Source organism: Salminus brasiliensis, chromosome 7, assembly GCF_030463535.1.
Source record: "Salminus brasiliensis chromosome 7, fSalBra1.hap2, whole genome shotgun sequence".
Taxonomy (NCBI): Eukaryota; Metazoa; Chordata; class Actinopteri; order Characiformes; family Bryconidae; genus Salminus; species Salminus brasiliensis.
In genome coordinates this window covers 32,898,412-32,923,934 of record NC_132884.1, presented here as the reverse complement: position 1 = coordinate 32,923,934, position 25,523 = coordinate 32,898,412, and the positions used below count along the sequence as shown (strand labels likewise).

The window sequence follows — 25,523 nt, the reverse complement described above, 5'->3', positions numbered from 1 at the left end:
AGCAATGAATGAGTAAGTGTCCCAATACTTTTGTCCATACAGTATTCTATCTCAGATTCTTTTCTCATCAGAAACATATTCAGCCTACAGCTTATTCACTACAAAGTATGTATGTGCTTGCATGTTTACTTGGGTTCATCTGCTACTTGTAAAGTAGGCTGGTTTTAAATATTCTCAGATTCTGCTAAAAACACTTGTCTGTCTTGGTTAGTCTAGAGCAGCCAGAGTCCAGCACAGTTTTCTGAGTTCCCTGCTCCACTAAATATACAAATTAACAGGTGAGTTGAATCAGGTGTGTTTGAGCAGAAAAGGCCTGTAACTGTGTAAGAATCTGGACCTCCAGAGTTTCCCCACCCCTGGTCTGAAGCATGGCTTATTAGTTGATTCAGGTGAGGTTTTGGGGTTAGCTGAAGTGTGAATTGCAGGGGTGGGGCCAGAACCCTGCAATCCTAGATAAAATTAGTGTGTAAGCTCATAGAGATCAGTGTGCTTGCATTTGATCATCCTCTGCTTGTAAGGTATTTTAATACCATTTTAACTTTGATGACAGTGATTATGTTTTCATTTACAAATTATTTTCTCTTTTGTAGTTTTAGTTTTCATTTCCAACAAGAGCCAGGTCTTCTGGGAAGACTTTATACTAATTTTTGAAACACTGCTTTAGTAAGCTCAGCTAGTGATGTTGGATGATCAGTTCTGGATCAGAAACACCAAAGGTATTGGATGGAGCACCATTGCACACGAGAATGCAGTTGCACAGCTCCACAGCTCATTTCTGAGGGTTTTATACTTCTCTAGTTGATGCTTGGCATTAGGTATCATGACCTTAGGCACATGTCCAGCTGAACCCAAATGTTCTATTCTAACTGCTTTCCAATGTAGATTATGTAATTTGTCAGCTGAACAACGGTGTGTACTTTAGGTGCAAAAATAGGTGTACCTGAAAGTTGCTAAATATCTCGACTGTATTGCACCACTAAAATCTACAACAAAAAAACCCAAACACAATGAGGTACCAGCAGCAATTTCATTTTGCATATATGGGGTTCTTTGACCACAATGTCTCCACAAAGCTCTATCCACTAAACTGTACTATAATCAACAACAAAAAAATTAAATAAATGGCAGGCATATGAACAGGTGAGCTCCCAAAAGATTTTTGATGTAATTGCTGAAATCTAATCTTCAGTGGTTCAGATGCTGCTGCTGCCTATGTTCAGATAAGCTCCTCTGTTCTCTTTCTTTCATGTCCCACCTTGGGCTTCATTGTGGTCTTTCCTTGACCTTTGTCCAGCTGTCTGGACTCTTGCTTTAACCATATGTCCCCTGTGAATACCACAAAACAATACACAGCTTCACAACAGAACAGGACGTTACTGATTACTTCAACACCTAATATAACACAAATTTGGTACATCTTGAAATAGACACTAAATTAGCGGCGCTAATGTTGTCTCAAAGATGCTGGTTGTAAAATGAAATCCCACTGAAAGAGCTGATGGAGTTCTTAATGTGGATTTGGAACAAAGAACAAGGAGGTGGAGAGATGTGGACACAAGCGGGCAGTAGACTTTGTGGAGCCAATCAGACTTTGTCTTAGCTTTTTGTTGACTTCAGGAGCCAATGAGCACTAGTCTGGTCTGAATCTAGGACCGGAGTTTGAAGTGATCCAGTTGGTCCCAGCTTCTTAACTCATAAAGTGACATGCAAGTTTGTCCTAAAGGCTTGTAGTAGTTGTAGTTTAGTAGTAGTAGTAGTAGTTTTTACCTTTACCTTCATCTGACAGTAAATACGTCGGAATAGGAGTGTGCTTTGGACTGCTTTCTGCTCAGAGTTTGTTGAGTGGTGCCAGAAAGGTAGGTGAACTGTCTTTGAAATCTGTGGTTTTTGAGAGTTTGAATATGCCAACTATTTGAGCTTGCCCGTGTGACATGAAACCATTTAATCTGCAAATCCGTTTGGTTCATAAACTGTGCAATTGTTGCTTCCAGCTTTCTGAAAGTAATTAAAATTTGCAATATGCACAACTAATATCAGAGAGAAAGTATTGAAATTGAATTACCGACTCCAGTAAACTGAAGGAGAATGAGAAAACTCTGGAAGGATTGGGGGAGGGGGGTGACTTGTCATTTCTGTTTCTCCAAGTCTACTCCAATCTTGAGTAGTATATATGGTTTCAAGCCAGGAATTGCATTTAGAAGATATTGAGAATGTGGCAATATCTTTTAAAAACCTATTATGATGAATGTAATAGAGAGAGGATTCAATGATCAGGCACAATGGCAGTGGTGTCATAAGAAGTCTTCTGGAATAAAAACACATAATCCGAGATGAGTCACTGATCCCTCTCAGTTTTCCCTGAGCCTACAACACAAATGCAAGTAGGCATATAGAGTGGTTTAAAATGCCAATTCAGAAAATAACCTGATATTGCTAGAACCCTAGGAGAACTCTCTGACACAAACCCCTGATCCTCTTGAAATAGCAGATGTCATATTTTGAGGGGGTGTTGGCTACCAAACATATAGAAATCCTGTTCCAGCAGCTGAGGATATTTTGTTTTCTGAGGCCGGTACGGAAGTGGTACATAACAGTGTGAGGTTTTAATTGAATGGCACATTTTCTGACATGACTGGTTCTGGACAAGGGTTTTTTTTTTGTTTTGTTTTGTTTTGTTTTTTAAACAAAGTAGGCCATTTAATCATGCTGCTATATCTCCTTAGATAATCCTTATACACTATAAAGTATTTGGGTCTCGTTAATCTTGTTAATTGTTTCTTCTGAAATCAAGGGTATTAAAAAGAATGCTGCTTTTGTTGGAGAAGACATTCTACTAAATTTTGCAGTATTGCCAAGAGAATTTGATTACATTCAGCAACAAGTGCATTTGTGAGGTCAGGATGTTTGATGGTCACCACCACACCTCATCCCCCAAATCATGCCAGACGTATTGGATGGAGCACCATCATTCCAGAGATCACAGTTTCATGGCTCCACAGCTCCATGCTGGGGGACTTGATACATCTCTAACCAGGCTTTAGGCATGGTGCCAGTGGATTCATGATTATTTGCTCCTGTTCTATTGGCAGGACTTCTTTATAGGGACTAGACAAGGGGTGTGTGTGTGTGTGTGTGTGTGTGTGTGTGTGTGTGTGTGTGCCTTTTGTGCATATGTGTCTGCAATGGGTTAAACTAGCTCAATGCATCCGTTAGAAGGAATGTCCGCAAACATTTGGACAGATGGTGTATCTCAAATGTGATATCCAGAAACTAAGAAGTCATCAGTCATCAGAGTGTTTTGCATTAAACTATTTAGTTTGAGTGGGGTTTAACACCTGAGAGAAAGACAAATGTTTCTTATAATGACTGGATAATTTGACTGTCTGCTTTTCAAAACACTGCTCTTTCTTGCAGAAAATCAATTACCACTTCGTGTGGACATCACCATGGCGCCTGCTATTGGAGGTCCTGTTGGGTACACTCCTCCAGAGGGTGGATGGGGTTGGGCGGTGGTGGCTGGTGCCTTCATCTCCATTGGTTTCTCCTATGCCTTTCCAAAGTCTATCACTGTGTTCTTTAAAGACATAGAAGTGATCTTCAATGCCACCAGTAGCCAGGTCTCCTGGATCTCCTCTATCATGTTAGCGGTCATGTATGGAGGAGGTAAGACGTGATGTTTAATAAAGGTTTGCGAAATGCTTTCTGGTTTGACCTTAATCCTAGTTCTGGGGGCTATTGTGTTGACAATTATTGCCTGATTCAACTTCTTGTATCTATAAGGTTTATGTATTTGACAATGCTCATATAGTGATTTTGGTCATATTCACACACATAAAATCCTCCCCCCCTTCTCCCCAAATTGGAACGCCTATTACCCAACATATTCTCCTCCTGTAACATGCAATGCTCCCAACACTGGGAGGGTGAAGACCGCAGAGTGACCTGGATTCAAACTAGTGATCCTCTGGTCTTGGGGAGACCGCCTTCTTTTGCTGGACAACTTGAGGCCTGCTTGCTGGGCCTTTTAATCTAACTTAGCATGCCTGCAAACTCGCAACTATGGGGACCTTGTTTTGTTTCCCCACCTATTTTTAGAGTGTGACGTCACCGTCATCAGTGAGCTCACACACGTTTCAGTGCCTGGATTCCAGTTGTTCCTGTAAATTGCAGTTCAATTCAGTTGCTTCTATTTTCTTTAGCTTTTAGCAGTCTGTAAAAGGATGACTCAGAATTCTTTTCTTCTCTTTTGATGTTTTTGTGTAGTGGCATTCACGCTGAATGTTAACACTGCCACAGGGACATGTCCGCAGTGACTCCCCCCAACTGTGATGACATATGCATACCCGCTATACCCATTGTCATGTGAAAATATATGAAAGCACAATATCCATCGAATCCATCAAAATGTAACTAGTTACTACCCTTGTCTGAAGCAGGAAGAGTTTCCTTTACAACTATATAAAAACCTATCATGCCTTTGTGTGACAGGCAGTAGCTTTTTTAGTTTGCCTGAAAGCAAGGATAAAAGAGAGACAGCTCTCAGAGAATCTACAAGTCTTCCTAGTCTCTGGGTTTCATTAACACTTTTGCATAATTAAAGATGCATTATAATCTTTCAACTGCAACCCCCCCCCCCAGAAGATTAAGAATTCCCAATGCAAAATTTCACTCAATTTTGTCTTGCAGCACGAGTCTGTTTGATATTGTAATCCCTGGCCCATGTCTTTTACTTGCTTACTTAATCCAGTTGGTCCCAGATGGAACAAGGCTGTTCACATGTCTGTTAGTCAGCTTTATACCAACGTGTTTCTCAGTCCATTGATATGAGCAGTGAGATCATGACAGGTGATGAAGATCTCTGTACACTCCATTAGCTAAAATTGACTAAATAAAAAGGCTGTCATTCATTTGAATAGAGAAAGCCAGTTGAGTGCACAACAAGCTTTAGACATTGTAAAACTGTGAGAGCAAGCTCTGAATGGGCAACTCTATCCGCCTCTGGAGCCTGTCTGCCTTTTAGTCTGTGAGCAAAGGGTGTCGGATGTTTTCCTTGGAGAGAGATGAACAGATGAGATGCTTCAGTCTGGAGTCACACAAACTTGTGATGACTACTGTCAAATACTGAGCCCTGTCTCAGGAACTGGAGCACTGCTGAATAAGGTCGGATCAGCTATGTAGGCTACTATACTGCATCCATTTTCATTTTCACAGCAGGAAAAAACATTAGGAAGGACCAAAAGTACAATTTTAAATTATGTGGTGTCTCTAATGCAGTACAGAATACCACAATACAGGAAAAATGAGTGATTAAACATCTGCCTTATGTTATTATTTTATCTGCCTTATAATGTTTCCATTTTTTTGATATAACAATACACTTCCCACAAGATAATGTTGGCTCCAAGCTAATATACATGTACAATGAGTTGGCTTTTTCTCCCTGCTCTTGATTTCCAAGTAAAAAGTGCTTTTAAAATAATTACTTAATTTGCTGCAGGCCTTTAAAGAATGATGCTTAATATCCTTGCATATCAAATTGAGGGGCTTGCATTAAACCGTATAATACACTATATTCATTCACTCCTAATCTAGGTTTCAGACAATGTCAATGACTTGATTTGATCAAAGACATTTTAGACTTGTATATCAATAAAACAGACCAATAGGCTATCAATATTGTATTATTGGTCTTTGTTATTCTAAGGGACAATATGCTTCTGTCAGAACTAAACTTTAAATCTCCAATAAGTTTATATGAGAAGGAATAAATGTTATTTATTGAACATTCATGTTAAATGTTTACTTCAGTGGAAGTTCATGTAACTACATGTGTTCCTGGTCATTCTTGACCCGCTCCGTTGGTTCATTTATCATGTACAAGGTGCTTTTCTCAGAGTGCATTGGTTGCCTGGTGTCATTGCATCAGTGGCGGTTCGAAAAAAAAGTGATGGCTGGCTGCGCACGTGTCTGAGGAGGTGTGTCCCACTGTCGGGAGCATTGCATGTGATGGGGGGGGGGGGGGTGATTGGCGATCCAAATTGAGGTGAAAATGGGTCAATGGGTCAGAAAAATGGCCAGAATGAAACAGAAGACGGAAAACCCAGTCTACAGATTGTAGAGTTCTGGGACAAAGCCTTATGCACAAATGAGACCGGGATTAACTTCCACCAGAGTGGCGGAAAATGACCACCCATGACCCAAAAGCACATTGTCTGATCTGTGAAACATATTGGTATGAAAATGTATTTCTGCCAGTAGAACAACTGCACCAGTCTTGGTTATGTCTCGGGTATGACTTGGGTTAACAGCAGTAGCAGGGCCAATTCTGAAGTTTACAAAAGCTCTTAACCTCAGCTCTGAACCAACCATCTGCCTCAAAACTCATAGGATGGTGCAATGACTTAGAACTATTGAGTTTGTAAGGCCAATTTTTTTTTTGTTTTTGACTGGGCAAGTTCTTCACCTTGCTTAAATCCACTGAGCATGAATTTCTCATACTGAAGACAAGACAAGGCAAAAATCTGAGTAAAACAAGCAAAAACTGCATCCAGTTTCTAGAGATTATGAATAGTACTTCAGGTAGTCATGGACTTTACTTGCAGCCAAAGATAATTTGATTTAACATTATATTCATTGTCCAGCTATGTATTAGAAAGGACGCTATTTTGTGTTATCTAGTATAGTCATATAGTAAAGTAAGCATTCTGCACACAAAATCTTTTTTAATTTCAAATAGGCTACCGTATGAAGTATCAAGAATTGTGTGCCTCTCTAATCACTTACACACTGCACTGTATGTAACAGCTTTTAAGCGGTTTAAAGACATGGAACTTACACAGGATTTGAAGTGTGCATACATTGTGGATTAAAGCCTTCAGATTATTGTGAACATACTTCTGAACCTTCCGTTTATACTGGCTAAGGGGGCACCGCTTAACATTTCCCTATTTGTGCGTTTGTAGTTTTTGAATAAATGCTTGCTAGGGAGGTACAGGTCCAGTTCAAGAGGAAATTAAAGGCACAGTGATTTAAAGGTCATAAAAGCTCATTTCAAATAATTCCATAGCTCCAACCTTTCAGGGATTTTACAAGATAAAGGGATTTCACAGGGGATTTTAAGGGGTTCAGCAAAATGACAGATACACTAACCTGGCAATCAAGCTGCATGCAGAAGTTAATAGTTAGATATGATCTTGTGAGAAATGGCATGTGGGGAGCACATGATTACAGACCTGACCTCAGTACTCCCACACTGCCACTGCTGGACCAAAGAAGCTCAAACCCCCAGTGAAACATGGCAGGGACAAAGTGGAGCACATGATCTTAATGAATACAGACTCAACCACCCATGCAATGTAAAAACAAGCTCAGAGTTTGAAAAGAGTTTAATCTGTAAGTTCACTGTGTAAAACTGTATATAACCTGCAACTCAGCCAAACTAGTTGCATTAGATCATATGAAAAATATATATAAGTCTGTCATATTAGAACCTTACTGGCTGGTCTTTTCTACATACCCAGAGAGGAAAGCTAGGCAGCTGACTTTATCCCAGGCAGAACATTGCCAGCTGAATCCCAAATGTAGGGCTCATATCTGCGCCACCAAGCATTGATTTCACCAAATGTGCCATTTGGGGCTTTTAGGGAGTCTAATTAGCAGCTGACATTTTGTTGCAATCATTTACTGACAAGTTTAATGTCAATTAGTCCAAAATGTGCCTTTTTACAGTGATGTGACCAAGTTGCACAGTGCTTTGACCACAGGTCCTTATGTTATGCTTTACTGCCACCCTTTCTCTGCGTCTGTAAATATCTGTGCACTCTGACTTTTTCGCTGTTTATCTGGGCAACCTCTTAGCAAAGCCTGTCAGATTGTATTTGTGTCTTTTCAACACTGTAGTGTTTTGGCACAACAAGCTGAGTCCTCTTTCAAGTTCTTTCTTTCTCGCGTTCTTGCTTGTTGTTGATGGCCCAGACAGCCCAGAGGTAGCTTGCTAGGAGCAAAAGACCCCCTGATGCGTAGACGCACAAATAGAGAATGGTATAGGGTAGGTTCTAGCAGCTAGGTTTTCTCCACCAAGACTGAGAGTTGGCACATTTTCAAGTTGGATTACAAAACTGTTGGTGTGTTCAGTAGTAGGTAGACAATAGTAATGTATAGCTTTGCTGTCATGTGAAAACCTTCAAAAGGGCAACTTTACAGGAGAAGGAACAAAACCATTTATTTATGGCATTTCCTTCTAAATCATTTTAGAGAATTCCTATTGGTTAATTCATCATTACATTTGGACACAATGTTGAAAATTTTTTTTTATTACATTTAAATAATGTCAAAATTAGAAATAGTAAAAAAAAAATGGAGATGCACCGTTTTGATGTTACAGCAACAAAATATATACATACAAATGCATGCAGTTTGTCCGAGACAAAAGTGTTGGGTGTGACCATTTTAAATGAGTTAAATTGCACAGTAATGTTCACCATTGAAGCTATCTTTTAGCATTGCCTCCCTTTTAACATTGTAAAACAACAAACATTTCAAGTTGCATCACTGTTTTATCCTTTTGTTAAAGTAACACAAAAATCAGTGTGGCTTTAAGAGGTAGAGTAAAACAGAGCCCAACAAAATAAACTTGTTTTGTTGCGCACTTCCATGTTGGATTAGAGAAAGCGTGTACTCATTCAAAGGCTTCAAATCTGAAGTGGTTGCCTCTACTAGCTGTATGAAGTGGATTACAGAAAGGACAAATAAGACAGGCCATTGTTTTAGGACTAGGAGGACGTGCACACTCCCACTATTGGCCCCTTTTCTTACGTAGGCAAGCTCTTCTCAACACAGGGTTCGTACATGCAGGAATTAGGCTTCTTAAAAGCAAACACAGCTCCATACAGATTTCTACAACACTGGAAACTGTAAATTAAATTAAATACTCAGCACTACTGTATTTTGTGGTAAGTTACCATGATCTGATGTATGCTCCAAAATGATCTTTTTATGGTTTCTCCAGTTTTCCACTTAACGCTTGGAAGCAAACCCTATTAAAGTATGAGGACCATTACCTGCCTATGTAAAATGGGAAAAGGAAAGCCAGTCATCTGAAGCAAACATGAAACCACATAATACAATCTGACAATGCAATTTAGATTTTTGCTTGTTTTATAGTTGTCCTCATACACACACTTCTAAAAACAGAGCCATTTTGTAAGCCATCCATATCTGCTTCGCAAAGTCATGTTGTGAATCAGGTTTGCTAAATGTTGAATGTTAGGATTTTTACTGCAGGGCTTTATGCTGTTGTGTAAACATTTTGTCCTTCTGTTTATACGTATATACATATATATTATTGGCATTTGTTTGGTTAATGAGTCTTTTATTATACTACTACTAATCTAACTACATAATTGTACTGTACTTTGTAGCCTTTTTTGGCAAGTGATTGCTAGATGTATAGACTCCATGGCAGTTCTGGTGTTGTCAGTATTAAGAATATTATTGCTGTAAGTCATGTGCCCTTTATGCTTCATGGCATTGGAGGTGGCCTGCATCACAGCCTCAGTCATTTTAGAAAAAAAAAAACACATTATTTCAGCTCACTAGCTGCCAGGAGCCCCCCCACATACCACCGCAATGAAACACCTATTACCTGCAAATGCCATGTTTAAATAAGCTTCCTGTATCTTCCACAATGTAATGAATCTATTGGGCCTCTAAAGGTAGTTGCATAGTTATTGTATATGAAATGTTATGCAACAAAGTGAGGCCTTATACAACATTCCTCCTCATGATATTTCTGAAGCTGTCAGTGACAGAGAAACACCAAAGGTGCAGGTTAATGATAGCTGCAGGAATAACAGGACATATCTAATTCCCCTGCTGTTTTGTGTGATAACCTTAAAGCAACAGTGCCCTCTAATGTCCAAACTACTATATGAGGTTTTTGGGCGTTTTTTTTCCAACCCATTTCATTTTTCTGTTTGCAATTTGAAGAAAAAGAAAAGGTTTTGCTAAAAATCCTGACATTACATAAATAACACTTTAAAAAACAGAATAAAGATTAATATTCATAAGGTCCTGTTTTGTAAAACTGTAAAACTTCTCATATATGTTCTTTGTCTAAAATAATAACTATAAAACTGATCGTTCTGCTGTCTTTCTGTTTTACAGGTCCAATCAGCAGTATCCTGGTAAATAAGTATGGCAGTCGTCCAATAATGATAGTAGGGGGCTGCCTCTCAGGATGTGGACTCATTGCTGCCTCTTTTTGCAACACAGTGGAGGGACTGTATTTCTGTGTTGGTGTGGTGGGAGGTGGGTCAGCTTTAATAATGGTCAATGTTCACCTATATACTACATTTTAGACTGCATTCTCTTACAGGCTGGTTCCAATATGAGGGGAAATTGGCCTTAATCTGTTTTTAAATTACAGGTCTTGGCCTTGCATTCAACCTGAATCCAGCTCTTACTATGATCGGCAAATACTTCTACAAGAGAAGGCCTATTGCTAACGGACTTGCCATGGCTGGCAGTCCAGTGTTTCTGTCCACCTTGGCTCCACTGAACAGCTGGTTTTATGATCAGTTTGGCTGGAGAGGCAGCTTCCTTATCCTTGGGGGGCTTCTGCTCAACTGCTGTGTAGCTGGATCTCTCATGAGGCCCATTGGGCCGAAAGCCAAGCCAGCTGTTGAGGGTCCCGAGAAGAAGACTGAAGGGGCTGAAAAGAAGACTGTGATGGGCATGGTCAACAGTTTCATTGATCTGTCCCTCTTCAAACACCGTGGCTTCCTCCTGTACCTCTTAGGCAACATCATCATGTTCTTTGGCCTTTTCTCTCCCCTTGTATTCCTCAGCAATTATGCCAAGAGTAAACATATTCCCAAGGAGAAAGCTGCTTTTTTGCTCTCAGTGTTGGCTTTTGTGGACATGGTGGCACGGCCCTCTATGGGAACAGTGGCCAACACCAAATGGGTGAGGCCCAGGGTGCAGTATTTCTTTGCAGCTTCTGTTCTGTTAAATGGTGTGTGCCACCTGCTTGCACCTCAATCCGAGGACTATTTAGGGTTTGTGGTCTATGCAATCTTCTTTGGCTTTGCATTTGGATGGCTGAGTTCTGTGCTGTTTGAGACCCTGATGGATCTGGTGGGGACAGAACGCTTTTCCAGTGCTGTGGGGCTGGTGACCATTGTGGAGTGTGGGCCAGTGTTACTCGGCCCTCCTTTGCTTGGTAAGTCTAAGAGCTGTTTCTCATCTAAAAAAAGTGTTTACAGTTGAAGCAAATAAATGACCTAATTTTATTTAATTTTGTTTGCATTCACAGGAAAGTTTAATGACATCTACAATGACTACAAATACACTTACATGGGCTGTGGAATAATCCTGTTGGTTGGAAGCTTGTTCCTCTTTGTGGGCATGGGCATCAACTACAGGCTGGTAGATAAGGAAGCAAAGGGCGAAGCTAAAAGAGCCCAGCTGAAAGGAAAAGAAGATGAGTCCACAATGGATATTGCAGATAAGGAGACTGGCACTGAGGCAGCTACAGCACTGCGAGTGGAGGATAATTCCAAAACTGCAGAAGATGCTGTGTGAAGGCACTGAATCTATGAATGATTCAACTGTTTTGGGGCATTAATCTGGAAAGCATTACTGCATTATCCTTGGACTCTCTCGGTTACAGACTTGAATGCAACATTTTCACTCAGGTGCTGTTGTGGTTGTGTTAGGCATGGAATAAGCTTGACTTGAAACCAAATTCACTAAGAGGGCAAATAAGAATCTATTGGCCTTTACTGTAATACAGTGTTTTGGTATTGGTGTGTAGGGGCAAGTTAACTTTTAACAAAATATTTTAGTGATCCAGAGAGAAGCCTTGTTCAAGTTAAAGAGCTGCGCTTTTTATTTTTTATTTTTTTTAATTTACAATATGATGTAAGAACAATGTATTTGGCATTATAAAACTAAACATGAATATTTGATAATAACTACATTCTTTTAAAATGTCTACTTTGTTTTTAACAATGGTATGTACACATCTACATTTAATATTTTTATATCTTAGGCTACTTGTGCTTGCCATGTTTTAGAGATTATGTAATGTTGTCTAATTGTGTAATAAAACTCAATTGGACCAATCAACATTCAGTTTTGATCTCAATCTCACTCTCACACACAATTCAGAGCTAGTCCTGGGGCGGTAGCTGTGTTTCACTAGTGTTTTTGTAGTCAGGTACAAACAAGCAAGATTTCTGGCTGTCACAGACCCGTAACTTCTTCTTTAAGAGGCTTCTCTGTCCTCCACTCATTACCTGTATTAATGGCACCTATTTGAACTCGTTAACAGTATAAAAGACACCTGCCCACAACCTCAAACAGTCACACTCCAAACTCCACTATGGTGAAGACCAAAGAGCTGTCAAAGGACACCAGAAACAAAATTGTAGACCTGCACCAGGCTGGGAAGACTGAATCTGCAATAGGCAAGCAGCTTGGTGTGAAGAAATCTACTGTGGGACCAATAATCAGAAAATGGGAGACCTACAAGACCACTGCTAATTTCCCTCGATCACGGGCTCCACGCAAGATCTCAGCCTGTGGGGTCAAAATGATCACAAGAACGGTGAGCAAAAATCCCAGAACCACACGGAGGGGCCTAGTGAATGACCTGCAGAAAGCTGGGACCAACGTTACAGAGGCTACCGTCAGTAACACACTACGCCGCCAGGGACTCAGATCTTGCAGTGCCAGACGTGTTCCCCTGCTTAAGCCAGTACATATCTGGGCGCGTCTGAAGTTTGCTAGAGAGCATTTGGATGTTCTGGAAGAATATTGGGAGAATGTCTTATGGTCAGATGAAACCAAAGTAGAACTGTTTGGTACAAACACAACTCGTTCTGTTTGGAGGAGAGTGAATGCTGAGTTGCATCCAAAGAACACCATACCAACTGTGAAGCATGGGGGTGGAAACATCATGCTTTGGGGCTGTTTCTCTGCAAAGGGACTAAGACGACTGGTCCGTGTACATGAAAAAATGAATGGGGTCATGTATTGTGAGATTTTGTGTGCAAACCTCCTTCCATCAGCAAGGGCATTGAAGAAGACGTGGCTGGGTTTTTCAGCATGACGATGATCCCAAGCACACTACCAGGGCAACAAAGGAGTGGCTTCATAAGAAGCATTTCAAGGTCCTGGAGTGGCCTAGCCAGTCTCCAGATCTCAACCCCATAGAAAACCTTTGGAGAGAGTTGAAAGTCTGTGTTGCCCGCCGACAGCCCCAAAACATCACTGCTCTAGAGGAGATCTGCATGGAGGAATGGGCCAACCTACCAGCAACGGTGTGTGCCAACCTTGTGAAGACTTACAGAAAACGTTTGACCTCTGTCATTGCCAACAAAGGATATATTGAGAGGTATTGAGATGAACTTTTGTTATTGACCAAATACTTATTTTCCACCATTATTTGCAAATAAATTCTTTAAAAATCAAGCAATGTGATTTTCAGAATTTTTTTTCTCATTTTGTCTCTCATAGTTGAGTACTAGTCACATAGTACCTATCTCATTTTTTTTAAGTGGGAGAACTTGCACAATTGGTGACTGACTAAATACTTTTTTTTTCCCCACTGTAAATTGGCAATTGGCAGGTCCTCTATTTCACTACACACTATAGTATGGTATTCCCAAATAGTGTGTAATAATTGATTTGATTAAGCTGATTTGTTATTGTTATTATTTAATTCAACTTATTTAACTTACAATTTAACACAGTTTGGATCAATCCCTGGTGCAAAATAGGTAGAACTTGATACAATAGTGCAAGGATAACAGACAAAACACAATACATGTTGCATAGACAATAAGTACAAAGACATTAAATATAAAAATATACAAATATGGATTGCACATACAAAAAATGGAAAACAAATGAGTGAAACAGGGAGTTCAGGAGTGTATGCTGAGGTAGACCAATCTGGTGTTGTAAACAGCATTACGTGCGTAAACAAGTGTAGAGTGCAGGAATAATTAAAAATATATCGATTATTAAAATAAATCAAATCAATGTTATTATTATTGTTGTTGTTGTTGTTGATTTGTGGAGTCCTATTAATATTTATGTTAAACATTTTTAGGCTGCCCCTCGGCTGTGGTGGGAAGCAGTTTGACCAATGACTGTGTAGACGCAGGTACGTGTAAGCCAATAGCGGCGACGAGAAGGCGGGATTTAAAGAGACGCTTTTGGGCTGAACACTGGGGTAAAGAGGATGTATAGACACCCACGCGTTTGTACAGATCACATAAATCTACTCTACAATCGTCGTTTTCGTGTAAACAACTCGTATTTCCATTTTTGCTTTTCACTTTTTACCATTTTTTAAAACCAGCAGTTCTTTACATTTTGTCAGAATTTCATGATAAATTGACTAATGGAAATATGGAAACGCCCCAAAATGACTTGAATGACTCATCAAAAGTTAGGAAGGATTTTCCCTTCAGTAAAGTTTTGGAGTTACGACGTTTATGCACAACAGCGACGCGCATAAATGCTACCCCTGCAGACCGTGTAGGGTTTAGAATGCGGTTTGAAATGAGCTCGCGGGAAAATTCAAAAACCACCCGCGCGCATCAGGGGTAGTCCGTTAGACAGCCGTTAGTGTCGCTACAGAGCCGGGCACTAAGAGTAGGTACAACTAACTGTAGCTAGCGAGATATTCAGAAATTTACCTAAAAACTGTTTTAATTGGATATAAATGAACTTATTTTTTACCTGAAGCACTGTAGTTTCCCTTTGTGTTTTTCTAAACAAGACTAATCACCGAAATGGGACCGAACGTTAGCGCTAGCTAGCGCTCGACAGTGGAAAGGTAGCTAGAGGGAATATGTTAGCTAGCACTAGCTAGATATGCCTTTACTATTGTAACCTTCACTCTGATACTATACTAGCTATATTCCTAAATTCAGATAACAGACATATCTAACAGACTTTGTAGCCAAGTAGCCAAACTGACAATGGCAAGAAAAAGTTTACTGAATGGGACTACGCTAGCTAGCTAGCTAACCTGGATACATGGACACTAGGTGCCAAATGTTTGTGGACACAGAGATTGCCTAGTCCCTGTAGAGACACATTGGCAATATAATAGGTCTCTCTGAAATGACAGTGCTCCATCCAATACTTCTGGGATAAGTTTGGAAGTTAAAACTGAGGTCCTGATTTTGGAAGAAACAATAGGCAGGTGTCCCAATACTTTTGTCCATATAGAGTAATTGCTCCTCCACACTGTGTTGTTTAGTTACAGCATGGAGAGAGCATTCAACTTCAAGCTGCTAGTGCCTCCAAGAACCACCATAGGTCAAGTGTCAGCCGTGAAGCCACAGGATTCCAGGCTGTTTGAGGACAGAAGTAGCTTCATGCCACCAGCACAGGTGAGGAGAATGTTTGCTACTGTTTGGATGCAATGGGGACATTATTATCATTACCGTAGCCAAACATGTATTTTTCTTCCCTTAGAATTATACTAAATGTTTTGACACAGAGCCAAGCTTGCCATTTTCAAACACCAACACGGTGTTACCTACAAAGCCCCCAAGAGCAGGTAAAAGCATGATACAGTTGCCTGTAATAATGAAATATTATTATGGAACACTATTACCATTAGCATAGCATTTTAGTGCCTGATCAGTCACAGAAAGGATACTTATCCAGCTCTGTAGCAAATGTTAATTAGTTCTTAATACTTAAAAATCTTTTGTTGACTGTCTTCCTCAAGAGGCCACAAAGAAGATTGCTGTGATGCCAATGGAGAAAGAAGAGGTTCATTGCGTTTATATTTGTTTTTTTTTTAACTTGAGATCAAGTGAAAATATTGATTTTATTGGAAGATTATAAACCTTTAAGGGAGTTTGTTAATGTCAGTATATAATTTATTTTAGACATTAAGATGCAGCCAGCTGTATTCCAAACTGTTTGAAGAAGCTGAGAAAATAAAATCTTGGAAACTGAAAACAGACTCTGAGCTTTTACAAAAAGATATGAAGCTTCAGGAAAATAGAAGAACAATTGAGACTCAGCGCAAAGCCATTCAGGAACTTCAAGTATGTCTCTTTTATATATATGTATATATAATTTTCTGTATGTATATATATATATATATATATATATATATATATATATATATATATTTATATATATTTATATTTATTTATTTATTAATTATTGTTTTGCATAATATCAGTGCTAGGAAGCTGATGGTAAATAATTACATTTTCTTATCTGTTTTTACTTTTACTATTTTTTACCTGTTGTAGTTTGGAAATGAAAGTCTTAGCATGAAATTAGAGGAACAACTTAATGAAAATGAAGATCTGAGAAACAAGTAAGTAGAGCAGGTATTTAAAACTAACTCCATAAATACTGCAGAGTAACACATGTATTTAATCTTGTTTGTTTTTGGGTTTGTTTGTTTTTTATTTGCAGGAATAATGCAACAAGAAATTTTTGCAATATTCTGAAGGACACTTTTGAGAGATCTACTACGAAAATAAATATCTGTAAGTAATGCTGAGAAAATGTAATGGTAGTTTTGATTAATGTGTAATTATTATTTTTAAACTCTAATGTGTTTGTTTAGTTGAGGCTGAAAGGGAGGAAACACATGCCCTCTTTATGCAGAATGTCGAAGATATTCAGGTACCTGTTTTTAATGGCATTTCAAGAAAGTTGAAAGTTTAATCCAGAGGATTTACAACTCAGAATATCTGTAAGAAATGTTTACAGTGGCAGTAAATGTGGTGTAAGTGTTCTCGGGGTTTCTAACAAAGATAACTAAATGGCATTTCACTTTAACAAGTCATCCCCCATTGTTCCTTACATTTAGACAGTGTTGGACATTGCTCTGGTTGTTTGCATTATGTCTTGTGGTTGCCGTTGGTTTTTGCAGAGGATGGTTGCGGCATTTGAAAATCTTCGCTTGCAAGCAGAGGCCGACCAGTTAGAAACACTGAAAGGTAAACAGTGAGAGCACTCAAAAATGTTATGATGCAGTGCAGTACTTCAGTGAAAGTGAAAGTCTTAGCCAATGTTTCTGAAACCTGCTCATGAGGACTGCACAGTTTCCTGCTTCAGCACAACTGACATAACAGAATTTTTAAATATTTAACAGTTAAAGAAGGCCTAAAGCAGTTTGAGGACCTTAAGTTGAGATTTGAGAATGAGTATCACATGAAGGAAAAGGAGGTATGTGATCCCATTCTTTCTATCTGTGTACTCTAGAGGTCAGTATTGACTCTAATAATGAAGTCTGACACACATATAGATATAAATATGTTATAACTGAGAATGTGGTGTTTTTGTTTGATATCATATTTCATTGAATAATCATGTATACTTTGTAAGGTTACCATACTGGAAGGAAAGCTAACGGAAAAGGAAAGTGATCTTAACAAACTTTTGCTCAGTCTCCAAGAGACCCAGCATAAGTACAGTGATCTCAAGGAATCTGCAAGTAAGATTGCTTTATAAAACAATATCTTGCTAAATCACCTTAATGTAATTCTTTAAGCAAAATATCATTTCATTTTTAGAACAGCATCAGGAATTGCTCAGGAACTCTAAACAAGAACAGGATAAACTTGAGGAAAAACTGAAAAAGGCAGAACAACTCAAACAGGAGACTGAGGTTTTCGCTTATGCTTGTTAAATAATATATACAATTTGTTTTGATTGTTTGTGTACTTATTATTAAAATCAGATCCACATTGTGTGTTTTTTCCAAAGGAACACCAGAACGCTTTAGCTAATATACTTGAACAGACCAAAGAGAACTATGCTAGGAACCTTCAAGAGAAAGATGCCAAAGTTGAGGAAATCAAAGAACAAATGACACACAAACTTAAAGAGATTAAGATGACAGTAGAGGTTTTGCAATGCTCACTAACTTCAGAGAAACAGAGGTAGGTGAATAAAGAACACAACACAGGTTGGCTCTGTACTGGTAGTAATGATCATATAAGAAAACAGCACCAGCGAATAATGGATAAGTTAACATTAACAGGCTATTCTGTTCTTTTGTGCTTTCTCTGATTTCAACAGGGCTCAAGAGCTTGAATCCAAACTTAGCTTAATATCTGAGGAGCTCAACAAGAAAAACACAGAACTAGGTAAGAATTATAAGGTGTATATAATTAACTTTACACCTACACCTTTCTGACACTATATCAAATGTCATCACAGGAAAAATAATGGCAGAAAAAGAGGAACAGGACAGCCAAATACACATTCTGAAACATGAATTGGTATGTTGTCTTCTCATTTGTATTCAACCATTTGTATCTTTATGAAGAAATGTTTTAATGTCACTTATCAACAGTAGTAGTTTACTAATTTATATTAATACCTATATAAAAAGGACATGAAATCAAATGTCCTTGAGTCTTTAGAAGACCAGATAAAGGCAGATGGAGGAAAGATTCTTCAGCTCACTGCAGAACACAAAGACAAACAAGCACAAATAAACGAATTAAAGGTAAAACGAAAACCTCAAGTCAGACTATTTGTAAGATGTAAAATGTATGTTTGAATACTAGTTTAAAAGTGGAGCTATTACTGTTCATGCTTTTACAGGTATTTCACTTATGCTGATTAGAATAATCAGCATGAGTACAGTACCTGTAGATATCAACAGAACTGACTCTGGAACTGTGAATAGGTTTATGTCAAAAACAATATGTGCAAGTCATATAAAATAGAACATAATTTTCATCATAGTTGTACAACTTACGTCACAGGAAAAACTGAAGATTGCATCTACTGAAAATAAAAATATGGTGGTGACCCTGGAACAGACTACAAATGAGCAAAAGCAGATTAACGAACATGTTCTTATGAAAGAGGTAAAATTGTTTGACAAAATTAGCCCTGGCAATTGAAAAATAAAACTGCGTGATAAAAATGCTATAAGCTCTTTGTAAGGGTACTATTGCGGACTGTAGCTGATCTGTTACTGTGTTGTAAGACTGTAGCTGTATCTGTTACTGTTTTAGAACAGCCATGATACTGACATAGTAGTAGTATGGTAGTCTGTGGACACCTCTTCAATCATCAGGTGGGTTTTTTTTTCAGTCCCATTTCCACAAGCATAAAATCAAGTACCTAACCATGCAGTCTGCTTTTACAAAAAATTGTGAAAGAATGGGTTGTTCTGAAGACTGAATTCAGTTGGTTGGTGAAATTTCTTCCCTCATTGATTTTTAACGATTAGCTGTGAGTGGTATTATTAAAAGGTGAAAGGGTTTAGGAACCTAATCTCTGTGTACATAAATGCCACCAACACTGCTAACATCAGAGTTCCAAACCTCCTGTTAGAGCTGCAAAGGAGGACCAACCTCATATTAATGCCTATTAATTTAGAATGGGATATCATAAAAAAGCTCCTGTACTTTTGTCATAGTGTACTTGATGTGTACATAATGCTTACAGCACAGTGCTGCTGTGTCTAATTTGCTACTAGCTGTTGCTAGTGCAAAATATTACAATGCCTGTGTCACTGAATTGCTAGGAATGGTCCACTACTGTTCATCACTGTTCCTGCTGTGGGCACTTTACTGGGCAGAGCAGGGCACATAAATTGTGCAGCAACAGATTGTCTACAGTCTGTAACTGAACCTACCAAACACACCTGTGATATAGTGAGAGACAGTGAGTAAAGCAAATGAAGATGTTATGTGGAATTACTGTTATTGTGTGCACCCCCTATATATTGTGATGTCTTATCCAGATTAAACTTAAAGATATTGAAGGGAAGTTAGCTGAAGCATTGAAGAATGAAAAAGAATCGTCCACTAATATTCAAATATTGGAAAAGGAACTGGATCAACAAAAGTAATGAAACATGTATTTCCTGAATTTATTGATCACCACAATAGATTGAATTTGTTATCTAGTGTATGGGCACGTGTAGCTTTTTATTTGTTTTGTCACCTTCTTCAGGGAGATGTACAAAGATCTTCTCGAGAAGTTTCATCAGCTTCAACTTCAAAAGGATGCTGTGCAAGAACAGGTTGAGGGGGGTGCTACAGAGACCATGGTTCTTGAGTCCTGTCTTAAGGTATGCTCACATTGTTTCTTAGACTAAATCTTATTTCCTTAAGTATGTAAGGAATTATGTGTGACTGATGTTTTATTTAGGAAACAAAAGGAAATGAGGAAAAGCTGAAAAAGGAAGTAGAGAGACTTGAGATGGAAAAACAGGAACTAGAGTAAGATAAAAAGGTTTTTGGTTTGTAGTAGATGTGCCTTTGCAACTGTTTACATTTGTTTTACTATCATAATACTTCAGAACACAGTTAGAGATGCTAAGAGCAAAAAATCAGGAGCAGCGTCGAGAGAGCAAGATATTTCAAGAACAGTTAAAAGAGTCTGTAAGTTACACATCCTGTGATGAATTTCTTTTAGTTTTGTAAGGTGAAATTGGTCATATTTTGTGCGAATAATTGTAATGAATATTTTAGTCACAGAGTCCTTGTAAAGGTAAACACATTTTTGTAAATCACTCAGGGCAAAAGCTCTCACAGTGAACTAATGAAAAAGGAAAGACAGATCAAAGCACAGGAGTTAAAGGTAAAAAATCTGCTTTTAATTTGTATGGTAGCTTCATGTTTAAGAGAATGGCTTTTTTGTCTGATGTTTTTTTGTGATTCTGTTTAGCTGACAAACCTAAAAACAAAACTGGAAACCAAAACCAAGGCACTGGATGAAAACCTAAAAGAAGTATGTAATGGTGATTTTGTGAGTTGTTTTTTTAAAAGAACATGAAGCATGTTATTTTTCCGCAGTATAAATGTTCTGATGGTTTCCAGAATAAAACCCTGAAGAAGTAGATGGCTTTAGATAATGAGAACATTTTCAGTATTAAGATGAGATGTTAGGACTCTAACACTTTTCTATTGTTACACCTCCATTGTAAACCCACAGTTTTTCTGTTGTGCTTTCATTGTAGTTATCTAATTTGAAAGAAGAGTCCCAGAAGCTGAAAGAACACAGCGAAGAACAGTTAAGAAGAATGTGTTCTGATCTTAAAGACAAATCAACAGCAGAGGCTCAACTTATACTGGAGGTAAGATCCTCTGCCACTTTGGTCATAAAGTCAGACCCTTAATGAATTTGTTCTTAAAACAGTCATGATCCCTGCATTCCTAGCAGTAATAAAACTAAGCCCAGTTTGTTTTTTGTAGGTGCAGAAACTCAAACAAGCTGCAGTGGATGCTGTGAAGAGCAAGGAGGACATTGAAATCAGATGCCAACAGAAGATATCTGATATGGTTGCTTTAATGGAAAGACATAAAGTAAAGTAATTTTTGTTAAAGTAAATTTGATTTATAGCAGTAATCAAACATCATCGTCGTTAATATTTTTATTATTTTATACAATATCTTAATAGCATGAATATGACAAGATGGTGGAAGAGAAGGATGCAGAACTAAATGAGAAGAGAATGCGAGAAGCTGAAGTTAATGCTAATAAAACATCATTGGTAATATTTATTTTTTTAATTTATTTTATTTCACATCTGGGTTTCAGCTCTACTGGTGGAGAAGGATTTCTTTGTACATAAGCTGTTAATGAAATCCATTAAGCCATCATGAGTTGTGATAGAGTTACTGATCAGTATTTGTCATAATCACCGGTAAACATGTTTATAAAGATAACTCTGTTTTAAATGTACTCCCCCAGGAACTGGAGCTGTCTCACCTCCAAGTTGAAAATGGACAGTTGAAACAACAACTTGAGAAGTTCAAAAGGGAAAAGGTAACTTGTTTCTTGTCTTTATTTTTGTAATGGACATTTGTGTAAATAAAGTTAAAACATTAGTGTGAACATACAGGAAAATATACGTCAGGAAGTGGAAGAACTGACCAAGACACAAACACCTCAGAATGGCAGGTTCTTGGAGAAAGAGGTTTTTGCCTTTTTTGGATTGTTGTATAATGTGACATTATTTGTGTCATTGTGATTTTATTAAACAGTTAAAACTAAAAAAGTTAACATATGTAGCAAATTACACTTGATTCTTTTTTTTGTTTAAGGAGCATCTGGAAAAAGAAATTCTGGCTTTGAAGAAGCAAATTAAATCGCTTAAAAAAGAGAGAACCCAAAAGGTGCAGCTTTAATGTTATTTGAAAGTATTGATGATATTTATGAAGCCACATGTTCTTGATTAGGCCATACAAAAATGTTTGTTTTGGTTTTTTTCAGATTTCTGAAGAAATATCCAAAAAAAAGAAGTTCTCTGACACTCCAACTAAGATGCCAACATGTGCTGTTTCAAAGAAGGGAGAAACTTCAAATGCCTTAACTACACCTTTAGTATGTTTTTATTTAGTGTTTGCATTGTGACTATTAAAGTAAGACTTTGATGTAAATAAGTGTTAATTAACTGTTAATAACAGAAATTAGGCGACCTCCTACAAACTCCAAGTTGGACCATAGGAACAAAAATAGGAACAACACCTCGAATAAAGGTATGTAACTCTGGTGTGTTAACCTGTTATACAGAAATGTGCAAGTAAGTAAATGTATTCTCTCCTCTAGTCTTTCAGAGTACGCACACCACCATCAACAGAAAAATCAGCACCATGGAGGAAAAACACACTGGCACTGGACCCAAAATCTGATAGCTCAGAGCAGAATGATATACTGGTAAATGAATCTAAAATTATATTTGATTCATAAACTACAGATGTTGTTCATGACAGTTAAACATAAGGGAAATATATTGCCTTAAAAACAATGTTTATTTTTTTTATTTGCAGAGTTTCTCTACAGTACCTTTAACATTAAATATCCCTGTGCAGGCAAAAGAGTCTGGAGCAGAGTGCCTGAGCTTAATGAAGAAGGTATGAAATATGAAAGTATATGTAGACAAATAACAAGATCTAAGATGGATTGTGATTGAATTTATGATTGTGTCAAATTTGTCATATGTAAGATAAAGCACTCTAATTGTAGGTGCAAAGTTCTGGTGTTTCTAAGTCTCCAGGGGCAGCTTTAAAACTTGCAGCAATGAAGAGAATGAGGGATGCTGGTTGGACTACCATTACAACTTCAGAAAAGAAAAAGAAAAAAGTAACTGAGAAAATCTTTGCTTAGCAACCTTTGCACAGTCTAGTTGTACTCACTTATGAACTTAATCAGTTGATATCAGTTAGGTACTAGGGTCACTTAGTTTGATGATTTCATAGGTCATTTCAGTTTCAGGATGGCTTACATATTTCTGTTTCAGGATTTCTTAGATATTTAGATTAACACATGAGATTAATTAGTAAACAGTAATCTATGATATATATTTGCTCTTAAACTCTTACTCTTAAATAATCTTAATTTACGTGTGTGTGTATGTGTGGAGGTGCGTATATAAGAGAGACATGGAGTGACAGTTATTTCAATGCTGTATTTAAAATTTAATGTAGCACTTATTACTGTTCCATGGTAATTGTTCAATGTATTACTCTTTTATTCAAATAAAAATGTTGGAACCACTTGCGATAAGTATAAAAAGTCCAAGTCTTCATCTCCATAGACCATGTTTCCTGCAGAGTAGTCCTTTTAGGTAAAGTCTTTTTTCTTAGTTTTTAACCAAATTAATTATTTAGGGCTTGTGTCAGTTGTCTTGAAGGTTTCAAAGCTGGTAGCTTCATAATCTTGGTCTGTTCCCTGCTCTTCACGCAAGAACTCCAAGCGGAGCTGTGTAGGCATGTAAGTAAAAGTGGGCTGGTCTTCATCATTTAGTGCAGTCACTGTGGGGTTGTAGATCTGAGGGCCATCATAGAGCCCTCCTGAAATCACTAGTGTGTCGTCTGGCACCACAAAGTGTTCGCCTAAAAGAGTGCACATGCAAAAGTAGTTTTGAAAAAAATAGGTAGTATAGAATAAACATTTTTGCACAAATACAGGCTCATGTAGAAGGTAAGTTTAAGTGACAGAAAGTTGCTCTAACCTGTATCTTCATTATAGAGAGGGCGGTGAGAATACTGGACTCTTCTTTGTTTATTTCTGCTGACTTTGTACACGATCTGCCCCAGAACTAACAGAACTATCACACCTAGTATCACACTGAACAAAATGGTCATAGACTTTTCTGAAAGCTTTAGGCCAGCACCTGCTTAAGACATGAAAATAGGATATAGAAATTATAGTTAATGTGAGATCATCATATACACACACATTGTAGTAGTAATATGCTTTACATTTACCTGTAGTTTCATTGTTTGTTTTGTTTCCAGGGGGCGTTTCAGTGGTTAGGTTTGTTGCTGCAGTGCCGGATGTGCTCTCGTTGCCATGCACAGTTGCCGCTGAAGAACGGAATGTTGTTAAGGTGGTGCTCACTAAAGTTGTAGATTTAGAGGCAGGCTGTGTCGCAAGACTTGTGGTTGTCATGTCGGTGGAGGATTTTATTTCCACTGTTGTAATTTTGGTCTGAACCGTTGGGCTTGGCATTGTTGAGCTGTTCTGCATGCTAGACGTTGTGCTGTTGGGGGTTGTTGAGGTCCCCAAATAGTCGTTTGAAGGAGTTGTGGTATCAGTAGTGTTTTGAACTGAATTGTTTGATAAAGAGTTTGAAGTGTTGCCTGTAAGGTTTCCAGTTGTACTGTGCCTGACTGGCTCTGTAGTGGGGGTTATTGGTGTATTGGTAATAGTGGTTAGAGCCCAGGAAAATGGAATCAGAAGACCACAGAACACAAACAGATGATTAAACTTATCCATGGCTTTTCAGATGTCCTTTGTGCCCTTTAAAAAAATGACACAAGAAAGGTATAGGTTTACCGAACATACAAAGTTCTCAGACATTTATTAATGATCTAAATTATTTTATTACCTTTATTAGCTGTCAGCGTCATATTGCTAAGTCTCTGTGAATCTCCAGTTAGTTAAATGGTTGGTATATGAGTTAGGAAAGTATTCAAAAGAGGATACCCCTCACAGTTCATTTCTCACGAAAAATGTGCCTGCCAACTGTTGTACTCAAAATGGCGTGGTGAGATGAAACTGAATCCATCTCATTTAGAGCCACATGGTCTGACTAAACAGAGCTCTTTATGTAGCTTCTAGGCATACTACTGATACTCACCTGTCCTTTTTATACCATCACCAATCGTAAAACTTTTTGTAGTAGAGTATAAGGGTGTGATCTCGTCCTCAGAAACTATCACAAGATTTATACTGTCACTGTATTCCACTGTATCTTTGCTAAGCTGTAGTAAGCAGTAAGGTTTTCTACTCACCTTCTGGAAGGAAGAAAGTCTAAATGCCGAAACCAGGAACTGAATGTTTATCTGAATGCTATTGTTTTCCTTATTCAGCAAGCTCTATTCATTTTCCACTCCCAGAAGAAAGAAGAGCTTAACAGTTGGCCCTACGTCACACAGGCAGGTAAGAGGGAGGGCCTCCCCATGCTACTTCCTTTATGGTAAACAGGAGCTTTCAGCTACAGTATGTTTAACCATTTGTGTGTTTGCTTTGCACTAGAGTGTGTTTTTGAA

The 25,523-nt window shown here is 38.1% G+C and overlaps 3 protein-coding genes across 4 annotated transcripts; 2 read left to right on the top strand and 1 right to left on the bottom strand.

The window, feature by feature from the left end:
• The first annotated feature begins 1,745 nt into the window (after positions 1 to 1,745).
• On the top strand, positions 1,746 to 11,970 carry slc16a1a (solute carrier family 16 member 1a). Its single transcript, XM_072684665.1, has 5 exons — positions 1,746 to 1,856; positions 3,415 to 3,663; positions 10,165 to 10,308; positions 10,427 to 11,221; positions 11,315 to 11,970. The coding sequence occupies exons 2-5, from the start codon at positions 3,447 to 3,449 to the stop codon at positions 11,581 to 11,583; spliced, it is 1,425 nt and encodes a 474-aa protein (XP_072540766.1). The 5' UTR covers positions 1,746 to 1,856; positions 3,415 to 3,446; the 3' UTR covers positions 11,584 to 11,970.
• Positions 11,971 to 15,287: 3,317 nt separating this feature from the next.
• On the top strand, positions 15,288 to 23,408 carry sycp1 (synaptonemal complex protein 1). Its single transcript, XM_072684669.1, has 33 exons — positions 15,288 to 15,413; positions 15,499 to 15,583; positions 15,758 to 15,801; positions 15,921 to 16,082; positions 16,296 to 16,363; positions 16,465 to 16,538; positions 16,619 to 16,677; positions 16,928 to 16,994; positions 17,150 to 17,223; positions 17,383 to 17,491; positions 17,571 to 17,665; positions 17,764 to 17,939; positions 18,079 to 18,146; positions 18,220 to 18,281; positions 18,395 to 18,511; positions 18,774 to 18,878; positions 19,763 to 19,866; positions 19,975 to 20,092; positions 20,173 to 20,243; positions 20,324 to 20,405; positions 20,542 to 20,604; positions 20,692 to 20,754; positions 20,984 to 21,100; positions 21,219 to 21,329; positions 21,425 to 21,517; positions 21,718 to 21,792; positions 21,869 to 21,943; positions 22,071 to 22,142; positions 22,240 to 22,350; positions 22,434 to 22,505; positions 22,576 to 22,683; positions 22,797 to 22,880; positions 22,993 to 23,408. Exons 1-33 carry the CDS (start codon positions 15,288 to 15,290, stop codon positions 23,131 to 23,133), a joined length of 3,051 nt encoding a protein of 1,016 aa, XP_072540770.1. The 3' UTR covers positions 23,134 to 23,408.
• On the bottom strand, positions 23,390 to 25,488 carry LOC140560306 (uncharacterized). Of its 2 annotated transcripts, none has more exons than XM_072684666.1 (4): positions 25,266 to 25,488; positions 24,237 to 24,771; positions 23,981 to 24,145; positions 23,390 to 23,861 (listed from the first exon to the last, which is right to left on the bottom strand). In XM_072684666.1, exons 2-4 carry the CDS (start codon positions 24,745 to 24,747, stop codon positions 23,629 to 23,631), a joined length of 909 nt encoding a protein of 302 aa, XP_072540767.1. In that variant the 5' UTR covers positions 24,748 to 24,771; positions 25,266 to 25,488; the 3' UTR covers positions 23,390 to 23,628. The 2 variants fall into 2 exon arrangements, with proteins under 2 accessions (XP_072540767.1, XP_072540769.1); XM_072684668.1 differs by having other exon boundaries at positions 23,981 to 24,142; positions 25,266 to 25,487.
• Between the last annotated feature and the right edge of the window lie 35 nt (positions 25,489 to 25,523).

Coding starts and splice junctions, on each gene's coding strand:
- sycp1 (XM_072684669.1), top strand. CDS start 15,288: ATGGAGAGAGCATTCAACTTCAAGCTGCTAGTGCCTCCAAGAACCACC. Junction 15,414..15,498: donor GCTTCATGCCACCAGCACAG/GTGAGGAGAATG, acceptor TTCTTCCCTTAG/AATTATACTAAATGTTTTGA. Junction 17,224..17,382: donor ATCACATGAAGGAAAAGGAG/GTATGTGATCCC, acceptor ATACTTTGTAAG/GTTACCATACTGGAAGGAAA.
- LOC140560306 (XM_072684666.1), bottom strand. CDS start 24,747: ATGGATAAGTTTAATCATCTGTTTGTGTTCTGTGGTCTTCTGATTCCA. Junction 24,146..24,236: donor AACAAACAATGAAACTACAG/GTAAATGTAAAG, acceptor TCATGTCTTAAG/CAGGTGCTGGCCTAAAGCTT. Junction 23,862..23,980: donor TCTCTATAATGAAGATACAG/GTTAGAGCAACT, acceptor GCACTCTTTTAG/GCGAACACTTTGTGGTGCCA.
- slc16a1a (XM_072684665.1), top strand. CDS start 3,447: ATGGCGCCTGCTATTGGAGGTCCTGTTGGGTACACTCCTCCAGAGGGT. Junction 3,664..10,164: donor AGCGGTCATGTATGGAGGAG/GTAAGACGTGAT, acceptor TCTGTTTTACAG/GTCCAATCAGCAGTATCCTG. Junction 10,309..10,426: donor CTGTGTTGGTGTGGTGGGAG/GTGGGTCAGCTT, acceptor TTTAAATTACAG/GTCTTGGCCTTGCATTCAAC.